We start from the raw sequence: 25,293 nt of genomic DNA, 5'->3' as shown, positions 1-25,293 counted from the left end.
TGTTTAACTTAAAATGCCGCTGCTGGTCTTTGAAAACATTGCATTAGAAGTATAGGTTGTATCAGTGATAGTGATAGCAAGACTGTCCAGAAGTTTGAAAGTAACCATTTTGCCAAAGAGGTACCATGGCAATAAGAGTTTTCAGCTTTCAGCTTCTGGTTTGCGATTTTGGGGTTGTCACTGTTATCACCATGCATTTCAGGTTTCACTATGTCAGCACCTCACTTCTGGATACTAGAGTATGAGTTGGTTAAGATACAGTTTTGGCTGCTGTAGTAAAGGCAGAAATAACAATGACTTAAACAAGATAAAACTTTATTTCTCTGTCCCAGAACATGCATTAAGTAGCAGCAGGCTGATAAGATGGCTCCACATAGTCAGGGGGTTGGGCTCCTCCTGTCATTTGCTTTGCCATCTCCAACATGGGGCTCCTGTCTTGGAGTGAAGATGACTGCTCCAGCACCCACCCATGTCTAACTTCAGGAAGGAGAGTAGAGGAGATGGAGGGCATGCGTCTACTCTTTAAGGGCACAACCCTTACATTCCATGAGACTGCCCTTAGTCACATGGCCATACCCCTTGTAAGGGAGGCTGGATACTGCAGCCTTGAGCTGGGTGGCCTGTGTGCAGCTCAAACTTAGGAGCTCTCTTATTAAAGGAATGAGTGGAGAAAACAAGTAGTTTCTGCCACAAGTGCCTTTCATGAAAAGAACAAAACAGACAGGATGTAAGGAGAACAAATCCAAAGGTTAAAATGGGAAGAAGAAAAAGAAAAAAAAAAAAGCAGGTTTCTTGGGTAGGAAATGATTCCAGCCTTAAATACATAGATGAAAAAACCTGTGAAACTTGATACTCCTTTTTATTTGGTCTGTCATGAAAGTTCCTACTTACATTTTACAGTTCCACGAAATGTCACCTCTCTGCTCTCCCAAACACTTTGTTTGTATCTCTTGGCATTTGCTATGCTGTAACATACTCTAGGTCATTCCTAGTTTTGCAACTCTCTCAAGGTGACTCTGAAGGAGCAGGAAAATAGTTAAGAGCAGAACTGCTGATACTGGCCTGTTTGTTGGTGGTATGATCTGATGTCTGAGATTTGCTTTAAAATACTCCAGCATGGGGCACCTGGCTGGCTCAGTCTTTCAAGTGACCGTCTCTTGATTTGGACTCAGGTCATGATCTCACAGTTCGTGGGATCAAGCCCCATGTTAGGCTCTGTGCCGAACGCGCCAAGCCTGCTCAGGGTTCTCCCTCTCCCTCTCTCTCTGCCCCTCCTCTGCTCTCTCTCTCTCTCTCTGTTTCAACTTAAAACAAAACAAAACAATGTAAAATACTCCAGCAAAAGATGAAAAGGGGGACTAGATGAAATAAGACTGACAAAATGTTGATTTGTTGTAACCATGTAATGGGGGCCTGGGTGATCATATTATTTCTCTGTGCTGCTTATGTTATAAAATTTGTAATACAGCAAAGCAAAAGCCCAGTCTCTGAAGACAGCCAGACCTGGGTTCAAACCCTGGTGTCACCATTTACTGGCTAAATGACTTTACCTCCCTATAAATTCAGTTTTTCAAAATGGGAATAATGTGTGGGCCTTTAGAATTCTTGTGAAGGTTAAATGAGATAGAATTTGGGAGATCCAGCACAAGGTCTGGCCCTTAGTAGTTGCACTACTACTCGTAAGGGTGCCTGCTAGCAAGCAACAGAAACTGACCTGGTTTTGGCTAATTCCTCGGACAAGCAGCTATTTTGAGCCTGAGCTCCGATCTCTGATTTCTAGACCTAGAGCATTATCTCTGCTATCTGTTCAAAATCTTATCTTGATTTGGTGCTTTGCAATTTATGCCTTCGAATAAAAGGAATATAGTTCGGGCTTATGTCTGGAACTTAGGGTACTCGGCCCTGCAGGGTGGCCATGGGGCTTAGGTCACTAACTGACGTGGAGTGAGTGGCCAGGCCACGGACTGTAGCTAGGTGGACGCTGGTACAGGACGGGGTTTACCCCAAGCAGGCGCGGACCAGCTGCCGCCAGAACTCACGCGCGTCCTCCCCGACTCGCTCACGCCGGGGTCCGGTCGGGGCCCCCTCCCTCGGGTCCCGGCACTCGGCCGTCCCGCGGCGGGTCTGCCAGTTTCCGCGGTTGGGCCAGTCGCCCCTACGTCCCCTCCTGAGCGGCAGGGGGCGGGGCCGCGGGTCTCGGCGCATGATTGGCCGAAGCTCTGGCGCTCCCCTTCTCCGCCCCCTTCGGCGGGGTGAGAGGTCAGCAGAGCGCCGGTCGGCCGGGGCGACAATGGCGGGGCTCTGGGTTTGGGCGGCGGCGCTGGTCGGGGCCGGACGGCGTGGGCGGCGGTTGCCGCAGCCGCTGATGCGGAGCTCAGCGCTGTGGACCCTGAAGGTGAGGAGCGAGCGGGCTCCCCGCGGGCCTGGGCTTCGCTGGGCTTCGCTGGGCTTCGCTGGGCTCGCAGCCCCGCAGCGCCTGCGGTGGCCGGTGTGGCGGAGAGCGCCCCGCGGTTCCCGGGCGACGCCGCGGCCCGTTCCGCAGCCGTCGGCGCCCCTCGTCCCTCTGCACCCGCGTTGGCGCTGGAGCGCAGCCCTTACCCGGAGGCTCGTGGAGTCAGAGGGGCCCTCCGAGCCGGCAGGCGTGCGCCCTCGGCTCGCTAGCCCCTGGGAGCGGCTGACAGCCGTGTGGCTGGCGCCTACGTGCTTTTTCCCTGCAGCCGTTCTTGTGCCTTATGGCTTCGGCTTCGGCTTCGGCTTGAGCTTCCCAGGGTGGATTCTTAAGGATCCTTACAGTTTGTTTTCTCTTGGCTTTTTCCTAATTTTAGGGACACTGAATTGCTGCCGAAGTAGAATTAGGGTTGTGAGTTTATCTCAACTTCTAAAGTGTCTGCGATGCCAGGATTGCTACTACCTTTTACGTTTGAGTTGAGAGCCTATTTCAATTGAATTACATCGCAGTTTGCTGTGTGTGCATCCTGTGAGTTTAGTTTTCTTTTCTATGTAGTGGTTAGCCGGAGTTTTGTACAATTGTTCTAAACCCATTTTGCCTCTGTGCTGTGTGCCCCAGGGTTTCTTGATGACAGCCTTGGCTCATATGTTGGAGTGTCTGTGGGCCGCTGTTAAGACTTTCTCTTGAAAATGGAGTCTCTTGTAGTTTCTGAGCAAAGACGACTTGACTTTACTAATAGGGTTTATTAAGTCATTTCAGCGAATTCTTTAAAATGAGGGTCTCCCTGAAAACCACCTGTCATTTGGTTCGTCTGCTTGTTAAACTTCCTTAAAAGAAAAAAATCTTTTAAAAATTGTCACATAACTTGATTTATTGTCCTTGAGCTCTAGAATTGGAAAACACTTTAGAGATGATCTGGCCCATCCCATTCTCTTAAAGAGGAGGGAACTGAGGCCCAGGTGAGCACTGTGGGAGCTCCAGCTCCAAGTGGAAGTGAGCCTGCACCTGTGTTAGCTTAGCTTCAGCTTTGGATGCCACTCTCAAAGTACACAGTGTTCTTTGTGTGGCCACAAAATCTGTTTTTAAATGCTTTTGTTATCTTAGTCTTTGTTGGCTACATTAGTTGCAGTTGTCACATCTTATGCTTTTACATAGGAGGCGGCCTGGTGTAGTGGAAGGAAGGCTTGGGCTTTGGAGTCAGTCACACAGATGAAGTTTTGTATATTAGACAAGTCACTTTGCTGGGACTCAGCTTCGTCCTTTCAACTACTTTTTTATTCAACAAATCTTTATTGGATTATTTCCTGTATTCTACCAATGGGGAACAAATATAGTTTCTGCTCTCTTAGATATGGTAGTCTATTAGAGAGAGACAAGTAAGTGTAAAATGCTATTAGGGGAGAGGTCTTGGTGCTATAAGAAAATACAATGGAGAGATTTGACCAAGTCATGATATTGAGCTCTATGTCATAGATACCGTTCTGGTGCTTTACTTGAATTAATTTATTCAGTCCTCACGACAGCCATATAATCCCGATTTATAGATGAAGATATTGAGGCACAAAGTGTTATGTGACTTGCTCAAAGCTATGGAATTGGTAAGTGGCAGAGCTAGGATATAGGACTCCAGAACTGGTGCCCTTAATCATGCTATCCTGCTTAAGGGAAAGGACTGTTTTCCTTTGGAAGTGAAAATTGAAACAAGTTTTGAAGGATAAAGTGACTTGTAAAGATAGAAGAGATGACTGTGAAAGAATAGCATGTGCAAAGGCCCTGTGGCCAGAGGGAATGACAAGATATAAGCACTGAGAAAAGCCTACTTAGGCTGTAGTGTGCAGAGATTAGACAGTGCTAGGGAGGTAGGTATGAATCAGGTTGTGCTTGCTTTGCAGATCAAGCTATTACTTTTGGTCTTTATGTTATAGTGATGGGAAGTCATTCATGTTGGAGGTAGGAAGGATAGCACTGACATTTTAGATTGGTGAGGCTGAGAGGAAAGTTGTTACAGTATTTATTGCTATGTACTTTTTAGACGTTATTGGGGTATAATATATAAGCTTTGATCTTTCTCCATACTCCCCCCCCCTTTTTTAAAAGATTTTCTTTTTTCTTTTTTTTTTTTTACATTTTTTTATTTTTGAGAGACAGAGTGAGCAGGGGAGGGGTGGAGAGAGAAGGAGACACAGAATCTGAGGCAGGCTCCAGGGTCTGAGCTATCAGCACAGAGCCCGGCGCGGGGCTCGAACCCATGAACCGTGAGATCATGACCTGAACCGAAGTCGGATGCTTAACCAACTGAGCCACCCAGGCGCCCCAAAAGATTTTATTTATTTATTTTTTTTTTATTTAAAAAAAAAATTTTTTTTTAACATTTATTTATTTTTGAGACAGAGACAGAGCATGAACAGGGAAGGGGCAGAGAAAGAGGGAGACACAGAATCTGAAACAGGCTCCAGGCTCTGAGCTGTCAGCACAGAGCCCGATGCGGGGCTCGAACCCAGGAACCGTGAGATCATGACCTGAGCCGAAGTCGGACGCTCAACCGACTGAGCCACCCAGGCGCCCCTAAAAGATTTTATTTTTAAGTAATCTCTACATCCAACATGGGGCTCAAATTTACAACCCTGAGGTGAAGAGTCACCTGCTCCACCCACTGAGCCAGCCAGGCACCCCATCTCCTGCTTTCTTTTAGTGTGTTGCCAGAGACTGCATCTTGTCTATTTCTGTGTTCTCAGCGCAGTGTTTAACACAATAGGTGCTGGATGTGTGACAGTACTGACTGGAGTAGAGTGCCAATAAAGAATTCCTCCCATAAGTGGGAAGAATCTCTGGAGTTCACTGTTACTTTGGGGGAAGAACTTGCACTGCTGCTTAGCTTCTTTATGTGCTTTTTTTTTTTTTTTTAATTAAAAAAAATTTTTTTTTAACACTTATTCATTTTTGAGAGTGAGAGAGACAGAGCATGAGTGGGGGAGGGGCAGAGAGAGAGGGAGACACAGAATCCGAAGCAGGCTTCGGGCTCTGAGCTGTCAGCCCAGAGCCGGACACGGGGCTCGAACTCATGGACTGCAAGATCATGACCTGAGCCGAAGTCGGACGCTCAACCGACTGAGCCACCCAGGCAACCCTCTTCATGTGCTTCTTTTACATGAATTTGAAATGTGCTCCACTGAGTCTGCCTTTGAAGCAGAACCATTTAAATATTTTATTCCTGCCATTCCTCTTTCCCATCCTGCAAGCCATTTGGTTGGTTGGAAAGCAGGCTGGCAACTCTAGACCCTAGTGTCCCCATTCTTTTAGCCAGTTAGCAGAACTTGTTTGCTTTTAGGGTATATGTAGAGTTGATCTTTTAGTCTTGTTTTGTGTATCAGCACATTTTGTTTAAATACCCAGTTTTGTTTTGTTTTGTTTTGTTTTGTTTTGTTTTTTCTGTCTCCATTTTTCAGTGGCTCTAGGATGTTGGTTTTAGGGTGATTGTTACAGTGTATTGAACTCTTATATACCTTACATGGTTTCATGTTTTATCTCTCATCTGTATAGCAAGTAGGTAAAAAGTTGCAGTATTACAGACCAGGAAACAAACATCAGCAGTGAAGTAACTTGCTTAAGGACACAATTGATTGAGGCAGAATTTCAACCTTGGATGGTATGATTCCCAAACCTTGTTTTCACAGTTACAAATTGTCTCTCATTTAAGTGATGGTCTCATTATATGGTGCATTCACAGAACTTAAATGCTCAAGCTTTATGTTCCTTAAAATTCCAAGAATTTCTTTTCTAGTCTTGAAAAAGAATGTTTAAGCCTATCTGAATGCTTTAGAATTGCCCGGAGGTAAATCTTTCCAACATGCTGATAAATTTCTGACAATCATTTGGGAAGAAAATTTTCCAAGATTATTACAGAAACCAGTTCTGGCATGATAAAATGCTTATGGACATTTGTGAATTTATACATCTGCTTTTTGGGTTTTATTTCGTCAAGAGGTTCAGAACTGAGGAGTGATTGGTAAAATCCTTTTCTAAATAAGAGGGAAAGATGGGGGACAGTTTAATCAAAAGAGTGAGGGAAAAGGCATTGTTTAAATGATTCCAAAAATTTTTAAAGATTTTATTTTTTTAAGTAATCTCTACACCCAATGTGGGACTTGAATTTATAACCTCGAGATTAAGAGTCGTATGCTCTACTGACTGAGCCAACCCTTAAATGATTCCTATTTTTTAAAAGATGTGGGTAGGGGCGCCTGGGTGGCTCAGTCGGTTAAGCGTCCGACTTCAGCTCGGGTCACGATCTCGCGGTCCGCAAGTTCGAGCCCCTCGTCGGGCTCTGGGCTGATGGCTCAGAGCCTGGAGCTTGCTTCTGACTCTGTGTCTCCCTCTCTCTCTACCCCTCCCCCGTTCATGCTGTGTCTCTCTCTGTCTCAAAAATAAATAAACGTTAAAAAAAAAAAATTTAAAAAAGATGTGGGTAAATGGGAGAATAGGGATGAAAAAGGAAATTTGAGAAGGAAACATATTTTGGGGGTAGAAACAATGTTTCCTTTTAGGTAACCTGAGTTAGATGACTACAAGAGTCATGTTGAGTTGGTGGGAAATAAGAGGGAAATTGGCGGCAGGTTTTTGGGTGATCTGAGGTAGAAGTTGGATGTGAACTCTGCAGGATATAGTAAGTTAATACTTAACTGAATACTCCGTCTTTTTAAATTTATTTATTTTTTTGTTTTAGAGCATGAGCGGGGCAGAGGAAGAGAGAATTTTAAGCAGGCTCCACGCTCAGCGGGGCTCAATCCCACAACACTAGGGTCATGATCTGAGCCCAAATCAAGAGTTGGATGCTCAATCGGCTGAGCCACCCAGACACCCCAAGAATACTCCCATCTTATTGCCCTAAATTCAGATTTGAAAAAAAGATTAAGAGACAGGAGGATTTAGAGGAATGGTTTGAGAGGAGTCTGTATGGTTCGTTCGTTCATCTAGAGATGTAGTTCTCTGTCCCTTCAAAGAGTGTTTGTGGAGCTGTGAAGTGCCTGCTACTATGATATGTACTGAGGAGATCAAAAGAAACTAAAACATGTTCCCTCACCGTGTCCCTGGTGTAGAGAGGTCAAGGAATAAAAATAAAAGACTGAAGGAAGAATTTGATAAGGTCTGTAGTCTTTAATGATAGTGATTTCAGTAGTGTGTTATATTCTTATATATAGAAATATTGCTTTGTTTTGAAGATACCTTCCAGTAGTTGGAGCAAATACATACTGTTTTGAAAAATCAGGGTGTGTGTTGTATGATTTAAAAAAAATTATTTTGAATTCCTACTGACATTTTTATAAAAAAAAAAGACAAACTGTGATGGGGTCAGTATTAATAAGATAAAAATAAAAGTGAATTTCAAAAACGTTGGAAAATATAATTTTCAGGCTTATAATTTCAGTCAGGAAAACTAATAGAGCATCCGTGGGACACAGCTGGTGGCTTAAAACCACACTTATTTATTCCTTCACAGTTATGGAGGCTAGAAGTTGGAAATCAAGATGTTGGCAAGACCATGCTCGCTCTGAAGGCTCCAGTGAAGAATGCCTCCTTGTCTCTGGGCTTCTCGTAGCTCCAGGCATCCCTTACCTTGTGGCTGCAAGTCTCTGCCTGTGTCCTCACATGGCCTTCCCTTCCTTCTCCCTGTGTGTACTCTCCTCTTCTTTCTTTTCTAAGGGCACTTGTCTTTGGATTTAGGGCCTTGACCAGGATCCAGGATGATCCCATCTGGAAATATATCACCAAAGACCCTTTTTCCAGAAGAGGTCATAGCCACAAGTTCTAAGATATGGACACACAATTTTGGAGGCCACCATTCAATCTGCTACACCTGCTATGTGCCAGGTGCTGTTTAATGCTGGGGTATAACAGTGAACGTCTCTGCCTTCATTGTGGTTATATCCAGGTAGAGCACACTGACTGTGTTCACAGAAATAGATGAGTTCAGGGTTGCCTGCGTGGCTCAGCCAGTTAAGCATCTGACCTTGGCTCAGGTCATGATCTCACTGTTTGTGAGGTCGAGCCCCACTCCAGGCTCCACGCTCTCTCTTCCTTTCTCTGCCCCTTGCTCACCACGCTCTCTCTCAAAAATAAAAACAAAATAAAAATAAAAAAGAAATAGATAAGTTCAAAGAGCAGTAAGTGCTCTGAAAGGAGAAAAATAGAGTGGTGGTGGTATTGAGAACTGCTAACCTAAAAAAAAACAGGGGGCACATTTCTGAGCATGTGGCATTTGAACAGGAAAGTGACCCAGATTACCACGTGACAATCTAGGGGACTAGCAGTCCAAAGGAAGGCCAAGCAAAAGCTCTGAGTTGCTTATTTGGTATAGTCAAGGGATGGGTGTGGCCAGTGTGGCTGGAGTGAATGAATGACCGAGGAGTGCTAGGAGATGCGGTAGGTAGGCCAGTCATATAGGGGCTTGTATGTGCAATTTATCCTAATCGTGAGAGTCCCTTGGAAGATTTTGAGCAAACTGGATCCATGTTTTGGAAAGACCATTCTGAATGCTATGTGGAGAATGTCCTAGTGGAGACTGGGGTGTGAAGAGTGGCATCAGGGAGACCAGTTAAGAGGCCATTGTAGAAGTTCAACAAGAGAGGATGGTAGGGTGGTCGCACTGGAGTTAGACCTGGTAAGACTTGGGATATATTTTAGAACTAGAGCCAGTAGTATTTACTGTTGGGCTCAAAGGGAGATGTAAGCAAAGAGTGGAATCAAGGATCCCTGAAAGGAAGGCACAAAAGGCTGCCGCATATTGTAGGATTCCATATATATGAAATGTCCAGAATAGGTAGATGCATAGACAGACGGCAGACTAGCAGGTGCCAGGGGCTGGGGGTGGGGACTGGTAGAAACTGCTAATAGCTAAGGGGTTTCTTTTTGAGGCAATGAAAAAATGTTCTGGAATCAGATTGGTGATGGTTCCACAACTTTGTGAATATCCTAAAATACATAGTTGTGTACTTTAAAAGAATGCGTTTTATGGTATGTGAATTAAATCTCAATTTACAGGGGGGGAAAAAGAGTGACTCTTAGGTCTACCTGAGCCCTTGGGTGGGATAGTCTTAGTGTTTTGGAACGCTGCAGCTTGGGGTGGAAGATGAAGACAGCAGTTTCCATTGAAATGATTTGATGGAATTTACAAAACACAGAGGGATGGTTGATCTTATTTGTTGTTTGTGGGGTGCTGGATGGCTGTGGAAAGTATTTTGAAACCATATTCTAGGGTTGATGATTCTAGGGTTGTTGCAAATGGCAAAGGAGGAAAAAAGCTGTATTCACATTTAATCATCAAACCACCTTCAAATGATTCTCGTTTCCACAGCTGGGGTTAACTAAGTTGCTCAAGGTCACACAAGAATTAAGTGGGAGATTCAGGATTCAAAGTCAAATCTACAGTGCTTTTATTATACCATATTAATAAACTTAGTAAAAAGAATAAAGGAGAAATTTATACATCTTGACATGAAAACTAGTTTGAACTCCCTAGTAGCCACAGAGAAGAGGGAAGCAGTAGGCTATTGACTGCATAGAATATGTAAAGAATATGTAAAAACAGGGCCACCTGGGTGGCTCAGTCGGTTGAGCTTCTGACTTCCGCTCAGGTCATGACCTCGCGGTCTGTGAGTTTGAGCTCCGCGTTGGGCTCTGTGCCGACAGCTCAGAGCCTGGAGCCTGCTTCAGATTCTGGGTCTCCCTCTCTCTCCCCTCCTCTGTTCATGCTCTCTGTCTCAAAAAATAAATAAACATTTAAAAAAAATAAAACCCCAATTCGTGGAATAAATAAGTTTGATACTCATTTTACAAAAAAATGCAGTCATCTTTCTTCCTATCTCATTGGTTGTCACTGATCTAGCACTTTGTGAAAGTTACAGTTGTGGAGAAACAGTTCTATTGGAGGTGGGATGGTTAGGTTTCCCAGAAGCCTGAAAGGCTGGTGGTCAACAGAAGAGTGAAGAAAGCAGGATAGAACAGGGGGAAAAAAGCTAAGCAAGGAAGGGGCCTCAGCTGGAGACTAGCTTTAGTCTCACCCTATAGGGGAGCTCTGAAGCAGTGATTCTTAAAGTGGGGACTCAGTCTGTAGCAGAAGTAGCATTACCTGGGAACCTGTAGAAATGCAAAATTTTCAGTTGCCCCCCAGACTGGCCAATTAGAAGCTGGGGATGGAGCCCAGCAATGTTTTCACAAGCCCTCCAGGTGATGCTGATACACAAGAAAGTTAGAGAAGCACTGCTGTAAATTAGCCCTGTTCAATAGAATGTTATGCGAGCTGCAAATGTAGTTTTCTAGCACTCACATTAAGAAAATAAAACAAGATGAAATTAATATTAGTGTATTTTATTTAACTCAGTATATTCAAAATATTTTAACATATAAATGTAAAAAAATTATTGAAGTCTTTTGCATTGTTTGGGTATTAAGTCTTCACATCTGGTGTGTATTTTATACTTGGAGCACATCAGAATTTGGACTGGTGCATTTCAAGTGCTCAGTATGTGGCTAGTGGCTGCCATATTGGACAGCCAGTTCTTAATAACCAGAGCACCCTACTGAATTGGTCACACTTTGAGGTGAGTGGGGATGGCCTTTTGTACACCCTTGTTAGTCAGTCATTGGCTGTGGGCTGAGAGAGGGGCAGCTCTCGGTCTTAACGGAGAATTCCTGTCTGGTTAAGGCAAGTGGGTCAGTCCAGGGAGCAGGTGTGAGTTGTGAGTGGTCAACACAGCAGCTGGGGAAGCCGTGCTGACTGCTGAAGAGGCTCTGGAGGGGCCCTGGCAACATCTGCTACAGGCGGGATGGGAAGAATGGCCTGAGAGGGGAGCTGGGTAGAATGATGACAAAGTTTAGAGTTGATGTATGCAGTTTCCTGGTGCTCTAACTCACTGTGGAGGCATAGCCAGAGAATCTTGAGGTTTGATCACCTCTCAAATACCAGGTATTCAGCCTCGCTTTTGACGGAAGGTCAGACTGTAGAAGATTGGGCTGGCTAGTGAGGACCCAAAGACTAAATAGTTCATGTCTGTTTTGAAGAAAAAGCTGTGCTTAAGTGAAAAAGCCTGACTTACGTGTTTTTGGAGGTCGTTCCCAGGTCGCCCTGGGGCTGTTACAATGCTGCAGTTAAATACTAAGCGAGGCTGCTCAGCTCCTTGTGAAACATGGAGAGGAACTTCTCTTGGAGATTTTGAAGCTGAAGCATTAGCTAATGTTGACTTTCACCTTGGTAAGATCACTTTATGGCTCTGTTAATCCCTGGTCTTGAGGATAGCTGCTACTTTGAAGCAGAATGCATCCTAATCATGAATTAGCCTGTTAACAGATTTTAGTATTATCCATTTGAATGCTGCTGTGGATGTGTTAAGCATAATGGTAGTTTTGATTTTTACACTAGCATTTGGTTTTAAACTAGTGTTTACGTTTCTTTCTTTTTTTTTTTTTTTTTTTTTTTTTGAGATAACTGCTAGTGGATTTACCAGTTTCAGCTGCCACATGAGGTCATGTCCAGAATGTGAAAGTAGTAGGTGCTGTGTTAGAAACACATATTTGTTTCCCTGTTTGCAACGGCTGGAAAGCTTGTATGCAGTTTGTTGAAAAGCTATAGCCTTTGTCGTCCTCCCCCGCACCCCCGCCCCCTTTTTTTTTTCTTTTGGTTAACAATTATTATGTACTTTCTAGAACATGCAAATCTGAGTCTGGACCAGAGCTCCTGATAATTACTACCCTAATGGTAACTCCCAAAGGAAGGGTCTGGTACAATTTTAAGAAGGGAACAGCTGTATAATTGGATTTAGTTATTGTGTAATAATCTCTTACATTTTGTTGGCGCTTTACAGTTTGTAAAGGTTTGTGTGATTCTTTCAACAACTGTAGGGTATCTCTACATTTTACTAAAAGAAACAAAGTCCAGAGAGATGATTTGCTTGGTGGTGCATGACTATGAAGCGGTGGACCTAAGTGCTGACCCAGGTCTTGTGACCCTGAAGGTTCTGCTACTTGCCATGTGCCACACTGTTAGCAGATATTTCTTTTCCACATGTGGAAATCTTTATCTTGTAGAAGAGAACCAGTGGTAAGAGGTTGTTGGGAAGTCATTTTGTATACACTGACCTTTCTCCTTGGCTGTGATAGGCTAAATAGTCTTTATAATTGGAGTTGATTCAGGTGTTTCCCTTGAACTTCTGTTTTTAGGAAGTACCTTAAAAAACTTTGGATGGAGCTTGTAGCCAGTTTGTTATATGCTTAATAAAAGTAATGAATTAAAATTCTGTGTAGAGGTGCAAATTAAGCAGATTTCTCCTAACTATTCTCTGTATTTAAAAAAAGAAATTTTAGGGGTGCCCAGATGGCTCAGTTGGTTAAGCGTCTGACTCTTGATTTTGGTTCAGGTCATGATCTCACGGTTGTGAGATAGAGCTGGGTGTTGGGCTCTACGCTGGGCTTGGAGACTGCTTAGGGTTCTCTCTTGTCCCCTGACCCTCCCTCTCATGCTTTTGCTCTCTTTTTCTCTCTCAAAAAAATAATAAATTTTAGGGGCTCCTGGCTGGCTCAGTTGGTGGAGCATGTGACTCCTAACCTTGGGGTCATGAGTTCTAGCCCACATTGGGTGTGGAGATTACTAGGAAACAAAATGATGAAAGAAATTTCATGTTGTATCTCTACAAAAAGTATCTGATTTTTGACCTGTATTTTTTATAACTTTGATCTTCCATAAAGGTCTCCCAGGAGTGAACAGGAACAGAGAAAGGCCAACTATAAACCAGTTCAGACCCTGGTTTCTTCTTTATAGTTCTGCTCTTCTAGTTTTGCTTGGACCAGTTGTACTTCTAGTTACTTGGCTAACCAGGGGAATCCATGTTTTTTTTTGAAATTTTGGAACACATTATCACAAATTCAAATGTGTAAAAGCTATATGCTTTTTTTTTTTTTTTTAGATACTGGTGGTAAAATAGTCTGAGGTCTTCAGAATCAGGTATTTTAAATAGTAATAAAAAGATTCCAAAACACCAGTTTGATCAATAAGTATAGTGCTACAGCTTCTACATTTTGGCCAGATGTAACTTGTAATAGAGTGGATTTAGTTTTAAGAAGTGTGTGGCATAGACTTTTTTTTTTTTAAGCGTAGGCTTTTTTTTTTTTTTTTAAGGTTTGTTCATTTTTGAGAGAAAGGGAGTGTGTGTGCTTGTGCAAGCGGAGGGGGGTGCAGAGAGAGGGGATAGAGGATCTGAAGTGAGTTTTGTGCTGACTGCAGAGTGCCTAATGCGGGGCTCGAACTATGAACCATGAGATCATGACCTGGGCCAAAGTCAGTCACTTAACCTACTGAGCCACCCAGTGGGCACCCAGGTGCCCCTGGCGTAGATGTTTTCTATTTTAGTTTTAGGTTACTGATAGTTTCACTGGAAGTAAATATAGCATAATTGAGTCAGCGCCCCCAAACAGTGGTCAGAGCCTGGCAACTTGAGATTTCTGAGTGGTTTGGGGATAGAAACTCTTACTTTTGGGGCAAGTTTAGCTTATTCCTCATGGGCTCATCTAATTAGGTAGAGTCTGGAGGTTTTTATTCCCAGAAGTAGCCTGGAAACTTAGTGCATTAATTCATACTGATGAAAATTTATGAAATCAGCTCGATTTACACCAAGTAGGTCTGCATGTTTGTTTGTTACTCTGAGTGTAGTAGTAGTTCAGCAGTGAGATCTGGGTCACCGCCTTGCGTGGCCTCACTGGCTTACATGTTGACTTTGGATCGAGTGCATATCCTCCCATGATCATGAGAAGCTTGTACACATTAGATACCCCTCTACTACGTAAGCTCTTGTTTTTTTTGTTAACTGTGGTTTAGGTTTGTAAGGGACCTTAAAGAAAAGTCATCCAGACTTTCATTTCTTAGCAGATGGGTTAGAGTGGTTTGCTCAAGTCCTAGAGTTAGGGTTAGAATTCAGGTTTCTTGATTTTCTTTCCCATAGTTCTTTGCTGGGTGGTAGGGTGCTTTTTAAAGTATTCCCCTCCCCAGACATAAACATCGCTGTTGTTCTCACTCTTCATAGGTAATTAGAATACCTAAAATGTCCATCCCAGGTTGTGTTTTTTTTGTCTGCAAGATGCACCTTTGTCATCAGGAATCAGTTACAGCCTTTATTTGTTAGTGATTAAAGACACACGTGTGATTTTGTCTTTTATAAAAAGATCTTGTTGACCTGTTCTTACAGCAGACCACTGTGTGCCTTACAATATTAGGGAGAATTTGTAAAAATGTCAACTATTTTGTTGTTACATTTTATAAAATGGGTAGGAAGCTTGCATGTTATTTATTTTGTGTAAATACCCTAGTGCTGGTTTGCAGCAGAATGAGAAATTTCCAGGGAGCTTTTGTTTTTCTTTATTCTTGGAATTTGTTTTCTTAGTTTTCTGCATGGGCTGAGGCTATAAACACAAGACCTGATTTTCTGGAGAAGCAGTATTACCTTTATCTTATTAAGTCTGATGTGGGACTAAAATTGCTAAATATAGCTGTTCTGCTGAAGGCAGTGGAAGACTGAATTTTTATTTGAATGCATAGAGTGGTGAGACCCTCCTGGTAAATTGTTGTTGTTTTTTCCCTCTTTTAATTGTATCTTTGCATAGACATTGGTGTTCACGTGGGAGGTGCCATTACTTTTTATTATCTCAAAATAAACTCTAGAATGCTTTGAATAGATCTGTGCTTAAATTTTGCAACCATTGCAACCTAGCCTAATGACTTTGGACAAATTAAAATTCTCAAGACTCTGTTCTCTCATTAAAATTGGGCCTAATACTCTTGAACTTACAGGGATGTCTGAAGGTATTTAAGAGTGAGTTTTGGTCTTTAAAAAAATTTTTTTTTTAAATGTTTGTTTATTTTTGAAGGAGAGAGAGACAGAGTGTGAGTGGGGGAGGGGCAGAGAGAGAGGGAGACAGAGAATCCGAAGCAGGCTCCAGGCTCTGAGCTGTCAGCACAGAGCCCGATGTGGGGCTCGAACTCACAAACTGTGAGATCATGACCTGAGCCGAAGTCAGACGCTCAGGTGCTCCAGTGTGTGCCTTTTAAAGACCAAAACTCAGGGGGCGCTTGGGTGGCTCAGCTGGTTAAGCGTCCAACTTGGGCTCAGGTCATGATCTCACAGTTTGTGAGTTCCAGCCCCATGTCAGGCTCTGTGCTGACAGCTTGGAGCCTGGAGCCTGCTATGGATTCTGTCTCCCTCTCTCTCTGCCCCCTTCCACTCATACTCTCTCTCTCTCTCTCAAAAATAAGTAAATGTAAAAAAATAAAAAGCACACAGTATGAAGTGTGTTTTCCCAGTTTCCAACCAGTGTCTTCACTAGTCTTTTACTTTTTTTAAATTTGAGAGTGAGAGAGCACGAGTGAGTGTGTGCACAAGTTGGGGAGAGGGGCAAGGGGAGAGAGGGAGAATCCTAAGTAAGCTCCGCGCTCAGCTCAGCCCATTGTGGGGCTCAATTCCATGACGCTGGGATCATGACCCGACTCAAAATCAAGAGTTGGATGCTCAATGGACTGAGCCACCCAGGCACCCTGATTCACGAGTCTTTTACTTGATAGTGTGAACTTCATTTTTAAAGTGTCTTTCTTATCTATTACCTTCACTCTTATATTAAGATTACATTGTGTAATTTAAGACTTGGTGCTTTAAAAAAATAAGATCTTTGAGTTTATTTAAGAATGTTGGTATAAAAACATTTGCCTCTTATTAACGTTGTCCTCTTAGAAAGTTCTGAGGGGTAGTACCATTTGCTTTTCACTAGCCCCACCTTTTTTTTTTTTTTTTTTTTTAATAGCTTTATCAATGACTACCGGGTAAATTGTTTTCTTAAACCTCAACTATACATTTTATTAGTGATGATTCTTAATGCTTTAAAGCCTTAAGAGAACATTTTTTTCCACATTTATAATAATGAATTAGAAGTCAACTTGATTATTAGTATTACCTTTTCACTGTACCTGTATGTTTTCCCTGTACCAGAAAAAGTAGACTAAGAAGTCCCATTCAAGACCTCAGCAAATAAAAAATTCTATTTGATTACTTTCTGGTCCTTGTGAAAATTGGAGCCCCTTGAAGGCCAAGACTCTTGTTTTATGTTTTATAAAGTTCTGTGTGGTATGTGACCTTATGATCCTGGCATGTCAGTGTGCATAATCAGACCTTTCTTTAAATTTTATTTGACCCATTGATCCTTTTAAGTTTTTAATTCCAGTTAACATACAGTATTATATTAGTTTCAGGTATACAATATAGTGATTGAACAGTTCTGTGCATCACTGATGCTTATCACAAGTGTACTCCTTAGTCCCCATCACCTATTTAATTCCTCTCCTCCCTGGTAACATCAGCTCTCTATAATTAAGATTGACCCATCAGTCAGAGAAAGACAAATATCATATGACTTCACTCATGAGGACTTTAAGATACAACACAGATGAACATAAGGGAAGGGAAGCAAAAATAATATACAAACAGGGAGGGGGACAAAACAGAAGAGACTCTTAAATGTGGAGAACAGAGGGTTGCTGGAGGGGTTGTGGGAGGGGGGATGGGCTAAATGGATAAGAGGCATTAAGGAATCTATCTGCTCCTGAAATCGTTGCACTATATGCTAACAAACTTGGATGTAAATTAAAAAAAAAAAGTTGACCCATTGACTCTTACTTTACTTTTCTGGAGATCATTCTGATGCCTTTGGTTTCTCTTGTGTGCCAAAGGGATATGTCTGGTAGTTATGATTTACCTTCCAACCTTCCATAGTTACGGCATGTGGCTTAGGACTACATGTATTGATAAAATATTTTAGGTAGATGCATACTGGAAGAATTACTCTGAAAAAATATTTTTAAAGCCCATTCAAGGATCTGTAATTTATTTCACCTTTTTTTTTTTTTTTTTTTTTGGTAGCATGTCCCACACTACTCAAGACAGCACTTAATGGTGTCCCGTAGTCTCTGTTCAGCAGGATATGATTCTAATGAAAAAGTAAGTATTTAAAAAATACTGACTAGCAAAGTTATAATGGTTTTGCTTTCTTGTTTCCATGCTGTGTTCAGTGGACAGATTAAATATTAGCGCTGTATAATTACTGCTCTAACATCATAGGTTTTATAGCTGCTCAATCTTTTTTCATTGTGGGCCACAACCTGAGTCTTAAATTTTGTGTTTGTACCTTTACCAGAAATTGAGTAAACTTTTAGTGTGTTTCCTTTATTATTCAGCAGAATAACTAACATAGCATTCTTTCTTAAATTCTGGGTTATTTGAGAGATTTTGATTGAACTGATTTATTTTTCCATTTACTTAATATCTGTAGGATTAATTTTGAAGGCACCTTTGTGTATTGTAAATTTTGGGGCAAGGGAATTCCAGTTAAAATCCTGATATAGGATAATAGTTGAGGCTCGTAATAGGAGAAAGAAAGGGGCTATAAGTGGTGATTAGAAAATGTCATTTTTTCTAATGACAATGACAATGAAGACCTCAAACAGGGCAGGAGAGTTTTGGTTAAGAAGTGATTCAAGTCGAGAGTCAGGAAGGTAAAACTGATGAATGATTATTTGAGAACGAAATAGCTGAGGTATCTTCTAAATCATCTCTTGAAGTATACAAAACTACTCAAAAGAATTTGGAGGCTTGGAGAAAGGGTCTGTATCATTGCAGTTTAATAACAATGTGGACACAATTTGCAGGGTATATGTCATTTAAAATTTCCTAATAGCCACATTAAAAAAAACTGAAGAAGTTAACTTTAATAGTATGTTTTAATTCTATATCTAAAGTGTTATTTCAATACATAATATAAAAAGTATCAATGAGATACTTACTTTTTTTTTTTTTTTTTTTGGTACCAGATCTTCTAATCCAAGTGTATAATTTACACTTCTGGCATCTCAGTTTGATTAGCCACATTTGAAGAGCTTAGTGCCAGTGGTTACTTGATTGGACTGCACTGGTCCAGATGAATTAGCTATGATAAACTCCCTTTTATGAAATAAATCCATGGTTTAATATGAAAACTTTAGAAGTTGGGGTGCATGTATGTATATTTCTGCACATGTGTTGAGTTCCAATCTAGAGGTAGTGAGCTGTCCTAACTGGGAACACACTCTATGGAGTGGTTAGCTAGTATTTGTTCAAGAGGCCACATTCAAGAGTGGGGGAGACATAGAATACTACGAAGTGTTCAGCTATCTTTCTCCCTGTTAACTTTGGTAGCCTTCCTCATTAGCATAATAGGTGTTAGAAGTGGGCTCTCATTGATGAAATTAGTGGTTATGTAAGATATGTGTTCTGGCTGCTATTTAATAGAAATTCTTAGCCCCTGAATTAGAATAAAACAATCTAGTTGGCCTTTCATTCTTTATCTTTAAGGATAGAAACTAAGCTTGATCACTAAATGAAGTGATCCTATGTGCAGCTCTTTCTTTGTCTGGAGGTTCTTGATAGATTGAGTCTGACAGTGTAGCTGGCCAAATCAGAATATTGATGTATTTACCTCAGGTGAACCTTTCATTCAGACTGTTGGAGCATTATACAATGAAGGAAGTTGAGACATCATTGAGCTTTATTTGGTAGATTTTAAGATCTTTTTTATGCCTGTTCATAAACGTATGTGTTGGTGGAGTTTGGTTTGAGGCTTCTTTTTGCCATAACCTTGTAATGAGCTTACAGTAATAGCTGACTCACCCCCCACATTGGTGGCCATTGATAATTACTAAAAATAAACAAATGCGTATAACCTGGTTTAGGGAATTTATAGAGCTCTTCCCCCCACCTTGGAGTCCACTAAAGTACATATTTTGTTTTAAATGTCTGAAATCAGATCTGCTGCCTGCTATCTTTGTCTTCTTTGCTGTACCTTTGCTTTTAGGTAATTGTGGTGAAACTATATAGTGTGTCAGTCATGTCATAATGTCCATGATCCTTGTTGACACCTAACGGTAGTATATAGGTTTTGTGTGTTAAGACCAAGTTGCAGGCTTGCCCTTCACTCCAGGGCTGCCTTTAATTGAGCCTTTCTACTTCTAGGAATTCTTGCTGTTGTCATAGCTATTCATTAAATACTGCACTTTTTTGTTTTTTATTGTTCCTAAGTGCAGATAGATCTGATTTTTTGGTAATACATATTTGCTAAATAAATTGATTCTCATCTGAACTTGTCATTGACTCCTTCATATTTTATCAGCAATTTCCATCAGGTTGAAATTAAACCAGGTAAAATTTAATCATTACTAAATGTACCTTTTTTTTTTTTTTGACTTGAATTTTAACACATCGACTTGTCTCTGATACGTTCATAACAATAGGGAAGATTTAGTAATAATCTGCTTAGAAAAAGACCAGGAGGCTACTAAAGTAGGCCTTAAGTTAGTGTGTACTGGTGCAGTACTATATTGTGCCTGGTGTAACAAATGTGATCTTAGGTGTCACTGTTAATACAGTGTTTAAAGCTTGTACCATTATACTCTGATCATGTCACATTGTGGTATGTTTTGATATGAATACCTGGATGTGAGCTCTGGCTTTGCCCCTGTGAATTTTAAGTGATTTAGGCAAGTGATTTGGCTTCATCAAGCCTTAATTTTCTAATTTGTAAATTGGGGATGTTCTCAGCTGACCTCATAGGACTATTCTGAGCCTTAAATGAGACATAGTGGACAGAAGGGATTTGTCCTGGCATATAGAAAGCATGTGCCCTAAATGTTAGCTGCTTAATATTAGTCTTAACAACTAGGTTTTGTACATTTGGAAACAGCCTCAAAATCCACAGATAGTAAATAACGGGTGTAAACTGAAGCCTGGGCTTCTCTAGTGAGGTGGTAGATTTACCCACTGTTCTGTACCACTTCTCAGAAGTGTTGGTAAGTGACTAGTCAGTGTGTGGAGTTCTGTGGTCATTCCTTCAACAAGTACCCAGGGGAACGGGCCAGCTCAGCCCTTCTCTTGGGCTGTGAATGGAGTGAAGTGTCCTTGGTGGTTTTAGACCCTGCCTATGAAGATCTAAGTATGGGGAGGAGAAAGAAGGAAGGAGGGATAGAGGATAGAATAAAAGGAGGTAACTTAAAACAAAAAATCTTCAGGAATTTCCATTGTGTTTCTTACCCTGGATGACCTCATTAGTAGTTAGAGAACCGCTGCTGCGAAAGTCCGTCTCTCTCTCTCATGGTACTTGAAAGCCCCTCTGTCTTCAGGATATAGGTTCCTGATTTAAAGATTTTTGTTCGTTTCCCTTAGAATATCTTCAGAGTGCCTCCTTATATGTGGCTCTGCACCTATAGGATAAAGTCCACTTCCTTAAATGGCGTATAAGTCCTTTTATCATCTGGCCTTTTTTACCCTAGCTTTGTTTGCTCCAGCTCCCCTGTACATATCTTGTGCTTGAGCTATATTAAAAATCCCTTGTTTTTCAGTGCTACCGTCTGCTTTCAATGTCACTGCCTTTGCCCTTGCTGTTCACTCTTCCTTCTCTGCACTGGCCACAGCCTCTTGGATGTAGCTGCGTTATGGCACTTACCACACTTTGTTGTCATACTGCCATATTGTACACAGAAGTTATCAAATGCACTTGATGTTTCCCTGTAATTTTTGATGCAGAGGGGAAGTTTTAAAGTCCGTGTAAATTTATTTGTATGTATTCTTTTACGTGCATAGCTTACCTGAAAGAATATATGTACAGGAAACTGGTAATAGCATTGCCTTTGGAGCAGAGACCTAGTTGTCTCTACAGTATATCACCTTTTGTACCTTTTAAACCCTGAACCATATACATACATTTATTCAAAAGAATATCTTCTGTATGGAAGGTTAATTGATATGATCAGCTTTATTTAGCTTGTGCACTAATTGGTATTAACAGACCTGTATTAGGGTTCTGCAGAGAAAGAGAACCAGTAGGAGATGTATGTGGAGATCCACTGGCTCACACAGCTATGGAGGCCAAGTCTCACGATCTGCCATCTGCAGGCTGGAGACACAGGAAAGCTGGTGATGTAATTCTAGTCCAGGTCCAAGGGCCTGAGAACCTGGGAGCCCATATGTCTGTCGGTAAGCCCCAGGGTAGGCCAAGACCTGTGTCCCTCTTGAATCAGCAACGCAGGACAAATCCTCACTTCTACTTTTTGTCCTCTCAGGCCCTCAGTGAATGGGATGATGCTCACCCACACTGGGGAGGGCAGTGTACTGGGCTGAGTCCCCTGATTCACATGCTCATGTCTTCTGGAAACACTCTCACAGACACACCCAGAAATCATGTTTCATCTGGGCACCCTGGGGCCCAGTCAAGTTGCATGTAAAAGTAAAATTAGCCATCACAAGCCCTTAATAGAGAAGATGTGTCAGGTGCAGATAGTTGTTTTAATGTAGATTTTTCCCTGTTAGATAGGTTCACACTCTTGGATTTGTCACAAACAGTGTGGTGTGTGGCCCAAAGGGGTGAATGACAATAGCTATAGCTAACACCTCTTGAGTATATATTATGTGCTAGGCACTATTCTAAACACTTTAAGGGTGTTAATTCATACTCTCACAGCCTCTTGTGGCAGGTGCTATTATTACTCTCATTTTACATACCAGGAAATGAGGGTCGAGAAGGATGGCTTGCCCACATAAGAACACGTGGTGGTGTTGGGCAATTTAGTTCCAGACTGGCTTTTAACTATTATTCTGCCATGCAGATAAAAATTAGAAGGAAGTTCTTAATCCCTATAATGTTATGATTGGTTATATTTGCTATAACAGTTGCTTATTGTGTAACTTCATGTTGTGTTGCTTTTATCAGATGTCATCTGTTTAATACTTATAAAAATGCACGTTTTAAAATGCACTTCAAAGAGGTATAAAACATTTTTTTCTTTGTATGTTGTCAAGTGTTTAACAGGGATTTACCATGACCACTTAGGTATAGAATGGCCTATGATTTTGTAGTCTCAGGCTTGACGTGACATGAGGGTATTTTAAGGACCCATCTGCTCAAGGCTCTGAATGACTCAGGATATTATCAGATTAGGAGTTTACCGATTTTTAAGGCAGAGGCTTGTCTCAGTTTGCTAGAATAAGTGATGTGTGACATAAAGTTTAAACCAAGACTTTGAAAACCTTTTCCAACTCTGAGATTCTGTGACTCCCTGTCAGGTTAAAATATTGCTTTCAGTTATATGAGTACTTTATTTTTATTTTATTTTTTTTTTTTCAACGTTTTTTATTTATTTTTGGGACAGAGAGAGACAGAGCATGAACGGGGGAGGGGCAGAGAGAGAGGGAGACACAGAATCGGAAACAGGCTCCAGGCTCCGAGCCATCAGCCCAGAGCCCGACGCGGGGCTCGAACTCACAGACCGCAAGATCGTGACCTGGCTGAAGTCGGATGCTTAACCGACTGCGCCACCCAGGCGCCCCATTACTTTAAAGATCATATATAGCTTTAACTTTCTTTTAGAAATATAACTAAGACTTTTTCTGTAGTTACATTCAACTTACAACAATTCACTAACCCAGAAATAATTGTGTACTAAAAGATATCCATATTACTTGTGTGTTTCTTTCAAAGGATTAGCCTGTACAATTTTAGAGTAGGAAGAGAACCTTATTAAATAGTTTCCTCTAGAAATGCCATCAGTTTATATGTGAAAGTGAAGATCTACAGAGATTGATTTGCCTCAAGTCAAATAGGTTATTGTTAGTGGCAAAGCTGGGCTTAGAATTGAAGTATCTAGGCCTACCCAGAATGGAGGTACTCTCTTATGAGGCCTTAGCTGCTTCAAATATGATGGTTACTCAAACTTAACATAAATTCCCTGAATTTAGAATATACGTTGTGAAGTAAGTGGTCAAACAATTCTGTCTAAAGTTTTTTAGTATTCAGAAATGTTATCTGAAGATTACCTTTTGGCAAGAGAATTTATAAATATCCCCTTAGTCCATTTAAGATACACCAAGCCAAATCAGTTGATGCTTTAACGGACTAATTATAGGGCCACATCCTACCAGATGAGTTTAGTAGCAATCGGGTTATAGATGAACATACATGTAATATTTAGTACTGCTCTAGGAAGTAATTTTTTTTTTTTTTTTTTTTTTTTTTAGAATCATGTCCAGTGTTGTGAGAAAACTTGTTTTCTGGTTCCAAAGTGAGAGTAACAATTTCTTATGTGTGTTTTTTCTCTCTTCAGACTTTTGATAAAATTCTTATTGCTAATAGAGGAGAAATTGCATGTAGGGTGAGTGGAATTTTAATCTTATTTTCCATTTTACTTTGTGAATTTTATTAAATCCCTTGAAATATGAATCTCTATTAATAACATTGATATATTTTAAAATAGGTTATTAAAACTTGCAAGAAGATGGGCATTAAGACAGTTGCCATCCACAGTGATGTTGATGCTAGTTCTGTAAGTATATTTCGCTTTATCTGAATGAAGACCCTTATTTGGGGTATATTTAAAAAAAAAAAAAAAAAAAAAAAAAAAAAAAAGCCTGGGTGGCTCAGTCAGTTGAGTGTCTGACTTCAGCTCAGGTCATGGTCTTGCAGTTCGTGAGTTCAAGCCCTCTGTCGGGCTCTCTGCTAACAGCTCAAAGCCTGGAGTCTGCTTCAGATTCTGTATCTCTCTCTCTCCCCCTCCCCTGCTCATTCTCTACCTCTCTCTGTCTCTCAAAAATAATGTTAAAGTAAATAAATAAATAAAGGTAAAATATGTAGGTTTTCTTCATTCTTGGCCTGAAAAGGGTATACACAATTAAAAAACAAAACATGAAATTACTGACTCTTGTATTAAGCAAAATGGAAGCATCATAATGTCTTTAATATGTGTCTTAATTTTTTTTTCCTCAGGGTTTTAAAAACCTAGAGTAGAGTTTAAAAATTGCTTGACAGATTGCTGGTCACCAAGTAGATTTAGACAACGCTTGAGAAAGATTCAAAGATTATTGTAATGTTTATATCATGCTGCATTAGGAGAGCACGTTTTTCCACAGCTGAATTCCGGGATCACTAAGGGAATGCTATAATTGTTTAATTTTCCTAAATGCTGTATCGTGTTCAGCTGAAAGGTTGATGAATGAAAGATACACTAATACTAATTGGACATGAACAAAAGGAATAACATAAAGCCGTGAATGATTTTATTGGGGATTTTTACCACAGCAGGCATTTTTAGCAGTAATAAACTATGAAGGAATAGAAAAAAATCTCATGAGAAAAGAATGTAAATTATTAGAACTTTAGGGGATGAAATTTAAGTAGTGGTACTTTACGTTACTGTTTTTCATTCTTTTACACTACTTTTGATAACGGGACCTGTCGGTGATGTCAGTTTTTATTATACAGAAAGATAATACAGAGGATTTTCATTGTTTGTGATTTCTTATCTAGAAATGTGTTGTTCATTCTGCTTTATTGCGACTGACTTCCTTTAAAAAACAAAACAAAACAAAAAAAAGAGAAACCATTACAAGCTATTCTAATTTCCTGAAAATAAAGGTTAAGTATTTATCTCATCTAGTTTACTTGACAGATACATTTAAAATAGTCCTCTTTTGGGGCGCCTGGGTGGCTCAGTCGGTTGAGCGGCCGACTTCGGCTCAGGTCACGATCTCACGGTCCGTGAGTTCGAGCCCCGCATCGGGCTCTGGGCTGATGGCTCAGAGCCTGGAGCCTGCTTCCGATTCTGTGTCTCCCTCTCTCTCTGACCCTCCCCCGTTCATGCTCTGTCTCTCTCTGTCTCAAAAATAAATAAATGTTAAAAAAAAATTAAAAAAAAAAAATAAATAAATGAATAAAATAGTCCTCTTTTGGGGCGCCTGGGT

The 25,293-nt window shown here is 40.9% G+C and overlaps 1 protein-coding gene across 9 annotated transcripts in view; it reads left to right on the top strand.

Annotated features, from left to right (window-relative positions):
- The first annotated feature begins 2,244 nt into the window (after positions 1–2,244).
- PCCA (propionyl-CoA carboxylase subunit alpha) overlaps positions 2,245–25,293 on the top strand; it is a 418,714-nt gene continuing 395,665 nt past the window's right edge. For 7 of the 9 annotated variants that reach the window (XM_058743649.1, XM_058743656.1, XM_058743625.1 and 4 more), the window contains exons 1-4: positions 2,245–2,395; positions 17,398–17,475; positions 23,661–23,708; positions 23,811–23,879. In XM_058743649.1, coding sequence (XP_058599632.1) covers positions 2,291–2,395; positions 17,398–17,475; positions 23,661–23,708; positions 23,811–23,879 — 300 coding nt within the window. In that variant the 5' untranslated portion in view covers positions 2,245–2,290. The remainder of the gene's footprint in view (positions 2,396–17,397; positions 17,476–23,660; positions 23,709–23,810; positions 23,880–25,293) is intronic. The other 2 variants (XM_058743668.1, XM_058743642.1) reach the window with 2 other exon arrangements.

This window comes from Neofelis nebulosa, chromosome 1 (genome assembly GCF_028018385.1).
Source record: "Neofelis nebulosa isolate mNeoNeb1 chromosome 1, mNeoNeb1.pri, whole genome shotgun sequence".
Lineage (NCBI taxonomy): Eukaryota > Metazoa > Chordata > Mammalia > Carnivora > Felidae > Neofelis > Neofelis nebulosa.
Note: the sequence above shows the minus strand (reverse complement) of the source record. Positions and strands in the feature narration are given on the sequence as shown.